This window comes from Panthera onca, chromosome B3 (genome assembly GCF_046562875.1).
Source record: "Panthera onca isolate mPanOnc1 chromosome B3, mPanOnc1 haplotype 2, whole genome shotgun sequence".
In the NCBI taxonomy this organism is placed as follows: Eukaryota; Metazoa; Chordata; class Mammalia; order Carnivora; family Felidae; genus Panthera; species Panthera onca.
This window is the reverse complement of record NC_138344.1, coordinates 58956796-58975427: the sequence shown is the minus strand read 5'-3', so window position 1 is coordinate 58975427 and position 18632 is coordinate 58956796. Positions and strand designations below refer to the sequence as shown.

The 18632-nt window shown below is 37.2% G+C and overlaps 1 protein-coding gene across 3 annotated transcripts in view; it reads left to right on the top strand.

The window, feature by feature from the left end:
- GOLM2 (golgi membrane protein 2) overlaps nt 1-18632 on the top strand; it is a 104800-nt gene that overhangs the window by 20923 nt on the left and 65245 nt on the right. For all 3 annotated transcript variants that reach the window (XM_060618702.3, XM_060618703.3, XM_060618701.3), the window contains exon 2: nt 16506-16560. In XM_060618702.3, the coding sequence (XP_060474685.1) occupies nt 16506-16560 (55 nt within the window). The remainder of the gene's footprint in view (nt 1-16505; nt 16561-18632) is intronic.

The following is an 18632-nucleotide window of genomic DNA, read 5'->3' as shown; positions in this document are numbered from 1 at the left end:
GGATGATTGTAGAAAAAAGAAAATGAAACCAAGATCAGTTAGGAAATACATTACACAGACATTTAGGCAAGAACTGTGGGTCTGTATTTACAATGGCAGCAAGAATAGAGAATAATAGAGTCGAAAGACTGGTAAGTTTGATATTTATAGCTAAACTCCAAGGTAGATAGGACTTGCAATTCCATTTTATAGATGAGAAAATTAAAATTTTTAAAAGTTATTTACCTCTGGTCTCTAGTACCTGAAGTTGGAGCTAAAACCTGGTTTTATAATTCTGGTTCATAATTCTGGTTTTATAATTCAGTGGTTCATAGTTCAGTGGTTTTCTTACCATACCATGGTTACTTTCTCAGATGGAGAATTATAATAAATGGTGGGGAACAAGAAGTTAGTTTTGGGACTGGTCATATTTAACATCTTTAATGAATGACTTAGAAAAAGTTCACAGTGTACAGATGGCATTCTTAAAGGGGAAGGGTCATGAACAGAAAAATCATCAACTGTGCATTGGGAAAAACATTGAAGCTTTAGTGGAGGCATTTAGGAGAAAATAATCCAAAATGTACTTACTTATAGGGTAAGTAGCTCTGAGCTATCAAAAAAAGAAATTGGCAGGACACCTCCGTGGCTCAGTCGGTAAGTGTCTTGACTCTTGATTTTAGCTCAGGTCATGATTTCACTCACAGTTCCTGGGATCGAGCCCTTCATCAGGCTTTGTGCTGACAGCACAGAGCCTGCTTGGGATTCTCTCTCTCTCCCTCTCTTTTCCCTTCCCTCTCTCTGTCTCTCTCTTGTTCTCAAAATAAATAAATAAACTTAAAAAAAAAAAAGGAATCAGGAATAAAATAATATGCTAGGAAATTCTGTGAAATTCCCAGTGTATTATTTTAGCCAAAAAGGCTAAATTTGAGGTACCACCATGCTAGGTACTGGGAACAGTAAAGATCTTCTACCAGCTAACATTTGTTAAGCACTTACTATGTGCCAGGCACTGTTGCAATCACTTTATCTCAGGCCTGTGAAGCAGATAATATTCTCATTTTACAGATGAGGAAACCAAAGCACAGAGAAGTTTAATAAGCAGTATGTCCAAGATAATAATAAGTTATGGATTCAGAATTCAGACCCAGGCAGTTTAACCTTAGAGCCTGTTCTTTCAAGCACTACATTACTGGGTTCTGCATAATCACAGTCTTTCCTTATGTGCAACCCTTTGTTCAGTATTAATTACATGATAGAGGCTTAATAAAGATACAAAGAACAACTGACATCAAGGAATGAAAGGACGGTTACTAGAGAACCATCTAAAAAGACGTGAAAAAGCATATAACTAAAAATATGGATGTATACTTTCCATACCAAATTCAGCAAGGTGGTTTTATGTTTATACACATCCTACTTATTAAGACCCATTCTGAGAGCTTATGCTGGTGTCTTAATGCCATATGATATCTTTTACCTTAACTAAAAGAAAGGAAGAAACTGTTTTACAGGTTAGTGGGGAAAATTTCTTAACAAGTTTTACTTCTTTAAATGGTGCTTCCCCCCAAAACAAAAGACATTTACTCCTCAAATATTGTTATGGTGCCTGGAATGCCTTCAATTGGAGATTTGTTTGAGTTAACAGCATAGTGTCCATATTTCCCAAATTCAGGACACTATGTCTGAAAAAGAATTAAAAAAAAAAAAAAAAACTGTGGTGAAAAACCATGTAACAGAAAATTGACTATCTTAATCATTTTTAAGTGTGCTGTAATGTTAGCTATGTTGTGCATAATGTTGTGCAACAGATCTCTAGAACCTTTTCATCTTGCAAAACGGAAGCTCTATACCTATTGAACAAAGCTCTCCTTTTCCCTTCTCCTTAGCCCCTGGCTGAAAAAGAATTTTCTTGATTTGAGAAAAAATTTTAATATAAAAACTATTACAGTGGCATAAAATTAAATGTTTAATTGCACAGATAAGGAATCCCCTTCATTAACAGAAGAAAATTATATTAAATTGGAACCTTTAGAAAATCTAGGACACATACTCACTCAAGGCCCTGAGAACTAAAGTGAGCTTTCTAGTACAATTACTTCTGGGGAACTAGCATCAGAGAACTAAGGGCTGACTCTGCCATCACTTTTTTATTTGAAAGTAATGAGTGTGATCAGCCGAGGTAACTTTCACAGAACTTGTGCTGAAACCCAGTTTTGGCCTCCTGCTAGGTAGAAAGATTATTGTTGGAAGTCTAAGTCTTGTAGCTTATTCTGGACAGCTTAAACACATTCCCTTAAATCCACTCTAATCAGGCTTTTGCCCTCACCAGACCAAGTGTGGTTCAGTATTTGAGACTTGGCTAAAATCCAGTAGTCAATTCTTAGTTATCATTTTGCTTCACCTATGAGCAACATTTGATACAGTTGATTACTACGTCCTCTTCCTTGAAACATGTTCTTCATTTTGGCTTTCAGGGAATATTGCTTTCTTTCCACCTCACTAGCCATTCCTTCTCATTCTCTTTTCTGGTTCCTCCTCAGATAGAATGCTCCAAGGCTTAGTCCTTGAACCTTTTCTTTATCAAACTCAGTTCCATAGAGAGCTCATCCTGCCACTTCTTTAAAAATCATCTATACACTGATGATTTCCAAATTTATATCTTTTACCAAGACTGTTCTCTTAAATTCCAGTCTTGATAGACAACTCTCTACTCATCATCTCCTCATGGATGGCAAATACGGTTTTGGACTTAACCAGTCCAGAGCCAACTCCCTGATCTTTCTGCTACCCCAAAACTTCTATTCACAGTCTTTCTCAGCCCAGTGAATGGCAACTCCTTCCTGTCAGCTTCTCAAGCCAGAAACTTTGGAGTCATTCTTGACTTTTTCTCACCCCCGTGTCCAATTTACCAGCAATTCTTGTTGGCGTAGCTTCAAAATATATCCAGAATCCAGACACTTGTCTCTCTACCACCTTTACCGTTCTGGTCTAAATTATCATCATTTCTTGCCTAAATTATTGGTTATAGCTTAACTAGCCTCCTTTCTTCTGTCCTTGCTCCTACTTCAATCTGTTTTCAACACAGCATTATATTAAAATGTCAATTAGGTTATGTTCTTTGTTTGCCCAAAATGCCCTGCTGGCTTCCATCTCAATTGCAGAAAAAGTCCCAAGTCTTTCCAGTGGTCCCTGGGCTCTAGACCATCTGCTTCCCTCACAGTTCTCTGTCATCTCCTACTACCCTTCTTGTTGCTCACTTCATTCACACCAAACTAGCCATTTTGATCAGTTCTTGAAGTATCAGTCATTCTCCTGCAATAGGGCTTTTACACTGGCTGTACCCTCTGCCTAGGACATTCTTTTCCCAGATAGCTGCATGGTAATTCTCACTCTTGAAAGTCTTCGTTCAAATTTACGCCTCTTTGTTAAAGCCTTCCCCTCTTCTCCATCTCTAATGTATTTTTTCCACAGCACTTAGCACTTCCTATTCTATTGTATGACTTCTTTTATCATAATAAGTAAATATTGTATATTAAGTATTGTAATCCCCCAACAACAGAAGGGATTTTTGTTTATTTTTGTGATTTGCTGTCTCCCCAATGCTTAGATCAATGATATGCATGAAATAGGTACTCAATAAATATATGTTGAATAAATTAATATAGGAAGGAATTAAATGCATACTCAAGACCTAAAATGGGATTTGGCAGCAGTGGTGGGTTGTCTTGGCAGGAGGTGGCTGGGACATGCTAAATTAGAGGGGACCTGGCAGTGGAAGATGTGATGAGGACCTAATAGCATAAAAAATTGGGAAAATTTGGAGGGATGAGAGATAGTGAATATAATGAAATTTTTATCTGTAGAAATTAACATCATGCTCTCGTAGAGTCAATTTAAGTTTTGGTTTTTATTTTAAAGGAGGGAATGAAATTTGTTGTAGTAAAAAGGAAAGGAAAGGACATTCTGTTTGCTGATGATGCTTGGATATAGGGAGGAGTAGTTTAAATTATATATGGTTAAAACTAGCTTCACTCTGTCCAGGAGACCATTTCTGGTAATTGGTTAAAATGGTACCCACCTTCTGAAAGACATTAAATGCTTGGTAGAAGAGTTTTGGATTCCACACTATGGGTAATAGTATTCTATTAGTGGATTTTGACTAAAAGAAAGATTTGATAGAAAACAAGTTTTTGCAAAGCTGTTTCTCACTACCATTTGGAAATTGATAAAAGTGGGAAAAGACTAATGGTAAATTAAATTTCTTCATTTATTTGTTCAGTAATGTTGAGTGCCTAAAGTGTGCCAGGAAATAAAGGGGTGACCAAACAAGTAAGATCTCTGCTCTTGTTTGTAGATCAAGGCAGTTGCCATGAACATAGAGAAAGAGTTAAGGGTCAGATATGAAAGAAGTTGCAAAAAAAGAATTGGCTGGACTTGGTGATAGTTTGTGTGGAGTGTGAATGCATGCAGTTCTAGGCACTAGTGGGATAGTTAATAAGATGAGAAAGAAGAGGCAGGAGAACCAGAAGGATGATGATGTCACTGAAGGTAGTGGAAGCTGAGAAGGGCTTCTAATTTGTGGAGAAACTATTTTGATTTTTTACACTTCAAGTTTTAAGGATTAGTGAGATGTATAAGTGGAAATGCTTTATGAACTGGGTATGGCAGATGGGGGGAGACTCTTGCTATCATACTTTTTTTTTTAAGTAGACTTCACACCTGTGCACAGCCCAACACAGGTCTTGAGCGTACGACCATGAGATCAAACCCCAGCTGAGATCGAGTGTGATGCTTAACCAACTGAGCCACCCAGACTCTCATACTTTCTAAGTCTGCCTTGCTTTCCCTTCCAAGTCTGCCTTGCTTTCCCTACTCACCTCTCATTCTCTCCTTCCCTTTCATAGTCCTCCACCTGCACCCTCTTCTGTGGCTTAAAATTTATCACTCAACTTGTCCTTTGTGGGTTGACTGAAGGCACTGCTCTGTATCTTCCTCATTCTAGGGTCTAGGCAGACTAAGCAGCCCCCATCCAAAACATTGGTTGCTATGGTAGAATGACAGAGCGGCAAATTGTGCTCCTTATCATTACTTATGTCTGGAAGTGATTCGTGTCATTTTGCTCATATTCATTGCCTTTCCCTCATCCCAACTTCAAAGAAATCAGGAGGGACAGTCCTACAGAGTGCCTAGGATGAGAATTAGAAATATTTGCCAACACTAATGATAATTAAAGACCTTGATTTTTAATTCATTCTGACATAAATTTGACATAGGATTCATATCCTTGAGATTCAAAGTTTGTGAACTACAGGGGCACCTGGCTGGCTCAGTTGATAGAGTTTGTGACTCTTGATCTCGGGGTTGTGAGTTCAAGCTCCACATTGTGTGTATAGGTTGCATAATAAAAAACATTTTTTTTAAAGTTTGTGAACTTCAAACTTGCATATTCTTAGGAGAATGTATCAAAAAAGAGATTAGAACTGCTGAATGAGCTGTACTTGTTTTTCACAAGTACACCTGGACCACTTATCCTTTCCTTCTTCCATTCCAGAAGCCTTGTTCACTCTTTACTTTCCTCCCTATCCAGCTGAGATTTGATGGTCTGTTGTTTCAGCTTAGTTTCTTGCTATTATTCTCTCTTTTACGTATCTATTTTAAACCTAGCTGGAGAAAATCATATAGCCAGACTGGTATTTGTAGAAATTTATGATCAGCTGCCCCAACTGGGCTTTCAATAGCACCTTACAAATTACAGTAGTCTAGACACCTATCGATTCCAGCATCTTTCAAACTTCTCCTCTCCTCAAGCCTCCCCCACTTCCTATCCCCCATTTAAATTCCTCTTCCCCTAACTCCAGCCCAACATGTGATCTTGTATCCTTTTTGACAGAATTGGACAGGAACTGATAAAACTTTTATTACCAAATCTGCAGGCATACCTACGTTTCTACCAATATGTCTTCCTTCCTTGTTGGATTAAAAAAAGTTTCCTGGGGCGCCTGGGTGGCTCAGTCGGTTAAGCGTCTGACTTCAGCTCAGGTCACGATCTCACCGTCCGTGAGTTTGAGCCCCGCGTCGGGCTCTGGGCTGATGGCTCAGAGCCTGGAGCCTGCTTCTGATTCTGTGTCTCCCTCTCTCTCTGCCCCTCCCCCATTCATGCTCTGTCTCTCTCTGTCTCAAAAATAAATAAACGTTAAAAAAAAAATTAAAAAAAAATAATAAAAAATAAAAAAAGGTTCCTACTTTCTCCAGGACCAGCCTCGGTACCTGTTTTCTGAATCTAATTTCCTCCATCTTTTCAAAGATCTTGTACTATTATTAATCCAGTCTCCTTATATTCAATCTCTGTCTCTATTTACTCTTCAGCACTTAGTGTTCACGTGTAAGAGAGTATATATGAGCAGGGGAGGGGCAGAGAGAGAAGAAGAGAGAGAATCTCAAGCAGGCTCCGCACTCAGTGCAGAACCTGACACACGGCTCGATCCCACGACCCTGGGATCATGACTAAGCCAAAATTAAGAGTCAGATGCTCAACCAACTGAGCCACTTAAGTGCCACTCCCAGTCAGATTTCTTGAAAACAGAATTGTCTTTGTTCATATCTGGATTTTCTCTTCCTGTTACTAATATTTCAACATCTTTTACCCAGTGCACTGTGCTCTTGGCTTCCATGATGCCAGACTCTCCTGTTTTCCTTTTCTCAGTTCTTCTTAGTCTTCTTTGCTTAGTCTTAGTCTTCTTTGCTTCTTCTTTGATGCACCTCTATTTATCATTAAGTATTATAGTTCATAGTTTTCTTTTTTGTCTTCAGATTTTATTTTTTTAAGTAATCTCTGTACCCAACATGGGGCTCAAACTCACAACCCCAAGATCAAGACTCCACCGACTGAGCCAGTCAGGCACCACTAGTTCATAGTTTCCTGTCTAAGATCCTCTTCTCTACTTATTCTGCTCTCTTCATAAGTGCTCATACTCATTCAGAAAACTTCAATTATGCTGATGACTCCAAATGTGTATTCTTTACCCAGATCTCTCTCTTGTTTCTTGTGTATTGCTATATTTCTAGGCCTTCAACAGTATCTTCCACTTACTAGGTGTTTCATAAATGTTTCTCTTGTGACTGGCTGACAAATGAATGAATAAACAAACATAGTTTGTTTCATGGTGGTGATTCTTTGTAATTCTTCTTAATAGACCAGGACCAAATACTTTATATCCCTAGGCCTAGCACATAGTGGATACTTAGTAAATGCTTTATAAATGACTGAATAAAAATGAATGGGTGAATAAAAGAACTTTGTGATGATTCATTATAGCCATCCAACACCAAACACCTTGATTATTCTTTTTAAAAATGTAACTGGGTATAGCTTAAACTAATACTTGCTTCAAGAGAGACTAATTCTTTAACAGATCAAGTAAAAGTTGCAAGTGTGTTTGAAATGTTGACTGAATAACATGTGTGCAATATAATATTAGTAAGAAAAGAAGTTTAATCACTTAGCTGATCTAGTATATGCACAATGGTCATGAACACAGACTCTTATGTGGGACTGCTTGGGAGAATATCTGGTATCTACTGTAGGCATATGAAATAGAGTACAGTTTCCTTGTCTGTAAAATGTAAAGCCCACCTCATAGGATGGTTATGAGGATTTAATGCAGTGATACTTATAAAACACTTAGCAGAGATCTGGCACAAAATAAAAATTAAAAAATTTAAACATTTAATACCCATCAGTTATTATTAATATATCATTTTGATCCAGCTGCTATAGGTCCCAGCCAAAGACATAGTATAGATGAGTAACTGCTAAACCTGGCTGCTTATCAGAATCACTTGAGCTTTAAAAAAAAAAAAAAAAAAAAGATTTCACGGGATGCCAGAGTGGCTTAATCGGTTAAGTGTCTGACTTCAGCTCAGGTCATGCTCTCACGGTTCGTGAGTTCGAGCCCCACATCAAGTTCTGTGCTGACATCTCAGAGCCTGGAGCCTGTTTCAGATTCTGTGTCTCCCTCTCTCTCTCTGCCTCTCCCCTGCTTACACTCTGTCCCTCTTTCTCTCAAAAATAAATAAAGTTAAAAAAAATAAACATTTAAAAAAAGATTTAAATGGGGACAGGGGGACGTGGTGCCTGGCTGGCTCAGTTGGAGGTACATGTATCTCTTGATCTCCAGGTTGTGAGTTCGAGCCCCATGTTGGGTGTAGAGATTACTTACATAAATAAATATTAAAAAAAGAAAAAAAGATTTCTGGGCTGATCCCCAGACTATTATAAATCACACTGGAGTGGGGTGGAGGAGGTAAGAATATGTATTTCTTACAGCTCCCTAGGTGATTCTGAGGATCATCCAGGTTTGGTAGTTATGTTACAGAAGATAGAATTGTCTCTAGAAATCATCTGAGTATGAGATATAAATGGGAAAAATGTTTCTGGTATGGAGAAAAAAGGAGCCAGAAATCTGTAAAAAGCTAATTATATATAACCTTTGGGATCAATGGTCAAAGTTGTGCTGATTGTCCAAGAACAGGTCATAATGAAAGTGAAGCATACACAGCTGAGCCATTTTCAAGGTCCCAGAATGAAAAGAAAAGCAGAGCCACTGAGCTGGTAACAGCTGCCAAAATTAATTCAGAGTAGCCATGTGGGATGGGAAAGCACTAAATGAACTTCAGAAAGAGGTGGTAAAAATATAAAGATTATGTTTTAGGTATTGGAGGAAGAAAGATTAGAGGAAAATAGATGAAATAGCTGAGGACGAGTGAGAAGTGCTGTAGGAAAATATCAAGAGAAGATGATTCTTACTAAAAAAAAGAGGTAAAGAACATATGTCTTGGAAGAGAGAAAAAGAAAGGTCTCAGGAATGACAGTAAAAACATTTTAAGAGATTAACATGGAAAAGGCCAAAGACAGCATACATAATCAGCCAATTATAGATGGACTGCAAATCCTAGAGAGACCAGTATTACAGAAGGGGAAAGGTGAAGTAAAGCTAAGGCAATGAAGTTGATAACAAAGGGAAATAAATGAGGGAGTTTAGAAGAAGTCTTGAAGGATAATTAGAATTATACAAATATGAGGGGCACCTGGGTGGCTCAGTTAGTTGGGCATCCGGCTCTCTATTTCAGCTCAGGTCATGATCCCAGGGTTGTGGGATTGAGCCCTGTGTTGGGCTCCATGCTGAGTGTCGAGCCTGCTTGAGATTCTCCCTCTGCCCCTCTTTCCTGCTCGCACACTCTCTCTCTCTTAAAAAAAAGAAAAAGAATTACATAAATATGAATAAAGTACCATTTAAGGTAGAAGAATATGTAGTACACAGTATAAAACTTGAAAATCTAAGGAATGATTCAGCAAACATTTATTGAGATGGACACACAGGGATGAATGAGAAATGCAGTCAGTGCCTGTTGTCATGGAATTCTCATTTTTTTAATGTTTACTTATTTATTTTGAGAGAGAGAGAGCATGCACACACAAGTGGGGGAGGGACAGAGAGAGAGAGAGAGAGAGAGAGAGAGAGAGAGAGAACCCCAAGCAGGCTCCATGAGCTCCATGAGATCATAACCTGAGCCAAAATCAAGAGTTGGACACTTAATTGACTGAGCCGCTCAGGCACCCTGGAATTCTCATTTCTGATAAACCTTGGGGGTAGAAGAGAAACAGGGTGACATTCTTACTAGAAATAGAACTGCACGTGATAAAAGAATGTTTTGTTTTTGACCGGACTGAATATGAGGCTCTTCCCAGTAGAGTTGAGTCGGGCAAGGCATTTTGAGCATTTTGGGTTTTTGAAGGATACATTGGAATCTGGATTGGAATCTGTCTGACCATAGATGTAAATTAGGCAAGGGAATGTGTGTCTGTCTCTCTATCTACACACACTGATCTCTCATCCCCAAAGAAATTTGAAAGAGAAATCATTTCATATGTTATAATATATTGTAAATAAGGATATTTTGGCAAAAGTCTGAAAGTGACCAAAAGGGACCTGTGAAGCCGGACGAGAATCATTTCATAAAATAAGGATTAAATAATACTTCTTAGAGTTTATGTACTGTTAGCTGTCTGGAATATACAAAAAAAAAAGAAAGTATTCCCTATTACATTGCCAGTTCAACCGAGTTTTTGTGGCAGAGTGAAATATTTTTTTTCCAATCATGCAATAGTGAGAATCAAATTAGTTTCTCAACAACTGGGAAGTTTTGGCAGAGTCATTTAGAAGATAAGCAAATTCATGTTAGAGCACAAGGAAATTAAAACTATGAGGAAGAATGATCAAAAGGGAAGCCAAGCTTCCTTTTGAAGGTGTTGAGATGCTGGAAGTATTAAAACAAGTGAAGGCTCTCAGAGGAAGGGTTAAAACCAAAGGAGTTAAAGAACTAAAGAGACCTGTCTGTATGAAGAAAGGATTAATGAAAAGCATGAAAGGAAAGGAAAACAAAGTTGAAGAAATTAGAGCAAATAAAAAAAATCAGAAACAAAATGAAAAAGTCTTCATAAACAGACTCAAGATGGTAGAAAACATAAGATTAAAGCCAAAATTAAGTCATTGCTTTATATTCTTACATTTTGCAACAGTACAAAGGAGTGTCACGGTAGCTAAAAACACATTCAGATTTCCTTAAAAGGATAACATTGAATGTAAGAAGAATTCCTTATGAAACTGTTTCAGGAGGTAGATGAGAATTTGGGGGATGAGGTATACATATGGGGAGAAGAGGGGTCAGATGCCTATAATATTGCACTGTGAAAAAGATAAACAGTTTAGTAGCAGACATCTAGATTCTAAAAGTGAGGAGCATAGTAAAATTGCTGTAGAGGAAAGAGAACTTCTAGGTTTAATGATCTCCCACCTGGGCTCTGTGAGGTCTTTGAGCAAATCCTTGGCACTTCTGTTCAAAGGCATATGGAAGGTGAGATAACTTGCACAATGTTAATAGGTACAAGTAATAATAATAACTTGCACTAGTGTTAATAGGACGTGAGAGAAATTGGGAACTGGTACTTGCTGGTAATACTAAACACTAAATATAAGATTATTGTGAGAATTGTGCTGGAAAGATTGACAGGAATAATAGAGAACATGAGATGCCAAGGGAACAATATGCCATGAGGGGGGTCCGAAAAGCTAACTGAAAAATCCTTACATGGCAAAGGAATGGGGTGGAAAATAAATTCATTATGCTTGGCTTAAGAAAGGGCTTTTATTTAGACAAGCTATGATTTTCTCTTGAGTGCCACGTAAAATATATTGTTCCAGAGCAGCTTTTGAAATGTGAGGGCTTTACGTATGAGCCATTGGGATCAGTGTCTCCATTCTCAGTAAGGAAGATTGAAGAGAAAATTAAAATGATAAAAATAAAGCAGTACTGCCCATATAATTCTATACTATTTTTGTGGTCTGTGGATTGAATTTCCCTTCCTTCATTAAAAAATTTTAAAAGTATATAAGGATACAAAGGAGACAGTGCAGGGAAGCTGAGGCCACTCATAGCCTAGCATTTAAGAATAGCATATCTGTAGCAATTTCAAAAGGAAGTTTAAAATAAAGAGTGCAGAGACGTTGGGATAGCCTAGCATTTAAGAATAGCATATCTGTAGCAATTTCAAAAGCAAGTTTAAAATAAAGAGTGCAGAGACGTTGGGATAACATCATAAAAATGGATAAAAAACAGAGTAATACAAACTTATTGAAAGCAAGAATAAAAGATGGTTATGTTCTTTGGAGGGGCAAAAAAAATTAGATCATGAAAATAAAGGAAGTGGGAAAAAAAAGTAAACATAGGCTAATTGCACATTATTGGAGAGCAGTTTTTAGTGATCATCTGATCACATAGCATTTGGTGTCCGTTTCTCCTGCTGCCTCTGCAGCTTTCCATCAGTGATCTCATTCCTGTGGCTTTAATTGCTATTCATATGCTAATGACTCTCAAATCGTTGGTGCCCAAGCTCCAGACCTATATATCCAGCTGACTACAAGATCTCTTCTCAGGTGTGTCACAAGTGCCTCATATTCAACAGGTCCAAATCTGTAAAAATCATCCCCCCACTCTCCCTCCCACCCCAAGTCTATTTCTCCTGTTTCCCTCTTGTGGAGTACTGCCACCTTACTCATCTAGTTTCCTACTTTAGAAATCTAAACATCATCCTTGCTGTTTCTTCTTTTACCCTTGTATCTAATCAATCAGCAAGATATTCATTCTTTCCCTTTAATAGTTCCCATGTATATTTATCTCTCTGTTCTCATTCTATTAGTTTAGACCAGAGGTTGGCAAACTTTTTCTATAAAGGACCGAATGGTAAATACGTTAGGCTTTGCAGGCCATATGGTCTTTGTCACAATCACTGTAGCTCCGAAGCAGCCGGACACAATATGTAAATGAACGGGTGTAGCTGTTTTCCATAAAACTTTATTTATAGACACTGAAATTCACATTGTGTATAATTCACAAAATATTCTTCTTCTTTTGCTTTCCTCCCACCCCTGTCCCAACCATTTTAAAATGTAAAAACCATCCTTAGTTTGTCATCCCTATGAAAACAGAAGCAGGCCAGATATGGCTCACAGGCCATAATTTGCCCACCCCTGTCTTAGACCACCATTTTCTCACCTGAAATACAACAGTAGTCTTCTACTCTCCTACCTGGTCTCCCTCTAGTCTTGTCCCTCTGGTCCACTTCTCTTACTGAAGCCAGGTTGACTTTTCTAATTTTTTTTTTTTTTTCAACGTTTTTTATTTATTTTTGGGACAGAGAGAGACAGAGCATGAACGGGGGAGGGGCAGAGAGAGAGGGAGACACAGAATCGGAAACAGGCTCCAGGCTCCGAGCCATCAGCCCAGAGCCTGACGCGGGGCTCGAACTCACGGACCGCAAGATCGTGACCTGGCTGAAGTCGGACGCTTAACCGACTGCGCCACCCAGGCGCCCCCCAGGTTGACTTTTCTAAATTGCAAATTGGATTGCTCTACCTTGCTTGAAGTCCTTTAAAGGTTGACCATAGCCATGGGAATGTACCCACATTTTTTGGCAAGACCCTTCATAATGTGGACCTTGCTTACCTTTCTAGCCATGTTTCCTTGCCACATGTTTCTAGCAGCTTCAGCTGCTTAGAACTGCTTGCAGTTTCTGTAGTGTGTAGTATTTTTCACTTCTAAGTTTTGACACATCCCTTGAATATCTTTCCTCCTTACCCTCTGACTACTTCACCTGGAAAAACACTACTCTTCCTACTGGACACATTTTAGCTATCATCTCCAGAAGCCTTTCCTCACTCCCCTAAGGTGTTTTATCCCCTAAGGATTTAAGTGCTTCTACTAAGTTCTCTTGTCATATCTGCAGAACCTAATAATAGCATTTATTTTGCTATATTATAATTAACTATTTGATTGCTTCCCCAAAATAATAAACTCCTTGAGTGCCTAGAATTTGTCCATTATTTTATTCCCAGTTTCACGTATGGTGCCTTATAATACCCTCGGCACTTCCATTTCTATCTTTTTGCATTAAAAAAATTGAGATATGGGAATGCAAGCTGGTGCAGCCACTCTGGAAAACAGTATGGAGGTTCCTCAAAGAATTAAAAATAGAACTACCCTACCACCCAGAAATTGCATTACTAGTTATCTATCTAAGGGATACAGGTGTGCTGTTTCGAAGAGGCACATGCACCTCAATGTTTATAGCAGCACTATCAACAATAGCCAAAATATGGACAGAGCTCAAATGTCCATCGATGGATGAACGGATAAAGAAGATGTGGTGTGTGTGTGTGTGTGTGTGTGTGTGTGTGTGTGTGTGTATATATATATATATATATATATATATATAATGGAGTATTACTCAGCAATCAAAAAGAATGAAATCTTGCCATTTGCAACTATGTGGATGGAACTGGAGTGTATTATCTAAGTGGAATTAGTCAGAGAAAGATAAATATCATATGACTTCACTCATGAGGACTTTAAGATACAAAACAGATGAACATAAGGGAAGGGAAACAAAAATAATATAAAAACAGGGAGGGGGACAAAACATAAGAGACTCTTAAAATATGGAGAACAGAGGGTTACTAGAGGGATTGTGGGAGGGGGGATGGGCTAAATGGGTAAGGGGCATTAAGGAATCTACTCCTGAAATCATTGTTGTACTATATGCTAACTAATTTGGATGTAAATTTTAAAAAATTTAAATTAAAAAAATAATAAAATAAAATAGAGATATTCATATATCATAAAACTTACCCTTTTAAAGTATACACTTCAGTTTAGTTTTTAGTATATTGACAATACTGTGCAGCTATCACCACTAATTCAAGAACATTTTTTTTAAAGATTTTTTTTTAAGTGATCTCTACACCCAGCGTGGGGCTAGAACCCACAACACCAAGACCAGGAATCACGTGCTCTACCATTTGAGCCAGCCAGGTGCCCCCAGAACATTCTCATCACCACAAAAAGAAACCCCATGTCCTTTTGTGACTAGCTTCTTTTACTTAGCATATATGTTTTCAAGGCTTATCCATATTGTAGCAGGTAACAGTACTTCATTCCTTTTTATGACTGAATATCAACATTATATTTTAAGCTTCATTCTTCAAAGCTGCCAGGACTCTAGGGGAAGACCCAGTTAAGGCTGAAGGGCCCCTCCATGGTCTTTTTTCTCCAACCGTCTTTCACACTGCTTTTCCTCCTGTATCATGTGCTATAGCCAAACAATATTTTGATCATATTTTCATACATGTCTCATGTTTTCTTGCCTTTGTACCTTTTCTTATGTCATCGTCTCTATCTGGAATGCCCTTTTCTACCTATTTACAATTTTTCCTAGCCTTCAATGACTAATTCAGGTAAAAATTCCTTCCCTGAAGCTTTCCTTGATCAGATCAGCTAAGAACCATCTCTGAATTCCTACAGTAAGTATACTGCTTTAGGTGCTAAACTTGCCTACTGATTCCTTGAGACTGCTCTCATGTTTTCCAATTTTTTTATACTCTCCCATCTAGTACCTTGGTACAGTAATTTTTTAAAATGTAAATGAAAATGGCATGACCACTTTGGAAAAGGAGGAACCTCACTCTTGCACATTTATCCCAGAGAAATATCCTAGAAAACTAATATTCATGTAAAAATCAGTATACTGTTTTTTATAGCAGCTGTATTTGTAATAGCCAAAAAGTTGAAACCACCAACATGTTATACAGTAGTTGAATACTAAAGCAAACTGTAGTACATTCATATCATGGAATACTACTCAGTAATAAAGAGGAATGAACTATTGATATATGCAGCAACTATATGTTATACTGAGTAAAAAGAAATCTTAAAAGGCCACATATTATATGATTCCATTTATATAACATTCTTGAAATGACAAAATTGCAGAGTTGGGAAACAAATTAGTATTTACCAGGGTTTAGAAATAGTGTGAGGAAGGAGGATAGATTTGAATATAAAGGATAGTATGAGGGATATCTTTGCAATGATAGAATAGTTCTGAATCTTTGTTTTGGTGGTGGTTACGTGAGTGTGTGTGTGTGTGTGTGTGTGTGTGTGTGTGTGTGTGACTGTGTGTGTGTGTGTAAAAATGACATAGAATTATACATACACATTGTACCAGTGTCAGATTCCTGGTTTTGATGTTGTGTTATAGTTAGATAGGATGTATGTATTGGGGGAATTGGGTGAAGTGTATATGGGACTTCTCTGTGCTATCTTTGCAATTTCTTACAGATCTATAATTATTTTGAACTAAGAAGCTTAAAACTTTCTCTTTAGAGATTGAAAAGGTATTTATCATAATCATTTTGGCACTCATGGTCCTGCTTCTGATCACTATGAATCTGTGTATACTTTCAAAGTCAATTTACTTTTGAGGTTGACAAGAGAACCTGTTTGTAGTGATATTGTTGTTACATTTTACAATTGATACCTGTTTAAGCAAGATCTGGGACAGTGGTTCTTTGTGGATGACATCCTGGCTTTCAAAGACCTTGTCTTAATTTTTAAATTAAGTGCTAAGTTAAATTAAATTAGTTTGAGTCATATTTTGTTACAGTTTTAAGTTCCTATTGTTCTTGTCTACTGGATCTTGAAGGACAATGACCACAACAACAAGTCCTATGTAGTATCTGTTATCGTATGAGAGCTTGATAAGCATCAGTTACTTTTGATTTTGCATTAACTGATTCAAACAATTAATTCTTATTTTAACATAGAGTTAGTAAGAGGTTTCTTCTGGTAAGATTTTGAAAAAAGATACCATTAAGCAATGTTCAACTCAAATTTTTAAATGTTTGAAAGTTATTAGACTATATATTAAGTAAAATGAATATTCTTTTGCGAATTTAAAGTACTACAAAATCAAAATTTCTCTCTAATTCTTTTTGGAAAGAGGTGGGTATATATAACTTAAGGATTTTTCTTTTGTATTTATGATCAAACTTAAAGTGAATATCAGCAAAAAAGGGGAAATATGAGCAAAACTCCATATTCTGTAGTAAAATGAAAATTTTTTTTTTCAGATTAAACTACAGAGCAACATATCATATCAGATGGCAGATATACATCATTTAAAGGGTAAGAAAATTAATTACAGATTAAAGATAAACAAAGGTCACTAAATGTCTAATATCCTCAACAATTAAGAAATAGCTAGACAGCTAAATGAAATAAAAATTTTTGAACAAAGCTCCTTTGATGGCAAAATGTTTACTTTTTCTTAAGATATCATAAAAGAATTTTAATGTTGCTTTATACACATTAAAAGTTAAAATTTATATTTTAATCTTGTATATAGACAGATTTCATACAATGAAATGTTACTGAAAGAAGCCTCAAAGAAAATTGAGGTATAGCTTCAAAAGCTATCAAATTTCTAGGGAAAGGGTAAGGGGTAATCCCTCTGTATTGTGTCCAACTGCTAAATAATCCATTCAGGTCTAGAGATGCTTTAGATGGGTCCTCCAGGCTTCATGTTTACCCTGGGAACAGAAAGAAACTCAGAACAGAAAGAAAACCTGGAAAGAAACCAGGAAGAAACCTGTAGATAGATAGATAGATAGATAGATAGATAGATAGATAGATAGATAGATATACTGTGTGTGTATTTGTGTGTGTGTGTGTGTGTGTATTTTTTCACTTAGATGAAGTGATAGGAAATGACTAAAGGTTTTATAAAAAATAATAGGTACGGTGAACAAGCTCTATGCTTTGCTTACATTACTTCATACCATCACCTGCCTGTGGAGTTTGGGACCTGAAGAGGACCCCTCTTCTCCCTCACACCCTTTGGTTACAACACTGTATGTATGTATGTATGTGTGTATATATATGGTGTTTATTTATTTATGAGAGATGTGTGCACACATGAGCGAGGAAAGGGCAGAAAGAAAGAATTTCTGGCGGACTCCACACTGTCAGCACAGAGCCAGAACTTGAACTCGTGAACTGTGAGATCATGAGCTGAGCTGAAATCAAGATTGTCAGATGCTCAACTTACTGAGCCACCCAGGCACCCCTGTGATAAATATAACTCTATATTTATTTTGTTGTTTTTACATGTTTCTTTCTTTATTTTTAGAGAGAGAGTGCATGCATGCACATGGGTACATCACACACACACACACACACACACACACACACACACACACACACACAACCAGGGCGTGTAGAGCAGAGAGGGAGAGGGAAAGAGAGAATCCCAAGCAGGCTCCATGCAGTCATTGCAGAGCCCGGTGGACACTCACTGTGAGATCATGACCTGAGCTGAAATCAAGAGTCAGATCCTTAACCAACTGAGCCATCCAGGTGCCCCAACACTGTATATTTTAAAACTTGGCAGGCAGTGACTCTAAGTTTTTGTGTGTGGGTAATACATGCTCTGTAATTTCATAAATATATCTTTATTCTATAACAATTTTGACCCTCTTTAGGTGGAATTTGATAATAGATTTTTATGATCCTCTTGAAGAAGCCAACCTGAGCTGGCTTTGTAATTTATTGAAGTTTTTGCTTCTCACCTAGCAAATTATTAGGAATGTGTTATAACCTGAAAATAGAAATTATGATTATTTTTACTATGATGTAGAACAGCTTTGACATTCTCTTAAAAATTCACTTCCTGGGTGGCCACATTTGTTTTTGCTGCATTTGTGTCCGTGTTCTACTCTTTATGACTCACAGGATATATTAGGATGACACAGAAGATGCCACTCTGTCAGTGCTGTTTCCTGCTTGCTATTTTTACAAATGAGTCTGCTTGTCATCAAAGTATGTTTCTATTAAATAATAATAGATCAGTTGAATAAGAAATCCAGTGCCTTCTCCTAGTCTACCTTATAAAAAATGACAGCCCATGTTACTGAGTAAAAGTCTTTATTGTACAGTGTGCATTGAAGTCGATCCTAAGATATTTTGAAAATTTTTTTATGATGCTCTTCAGCAGAATAAAAGGCTTTGATTTGAATTCATACCTCTACAAATTTTGGGTTTAGTGCAGTTACTCAAGCTTGCACTCTTAAGATTGAATTTCCTTTTAATGTGACTTTTGCTCCTTAGGAACTATTTTCGACTGAAGCAAACTTCTTGACAAGTCAACTATAAAATCCAGATTGGACTATTTTCTTTGAAAAATTAAAAAAAAATTTTTT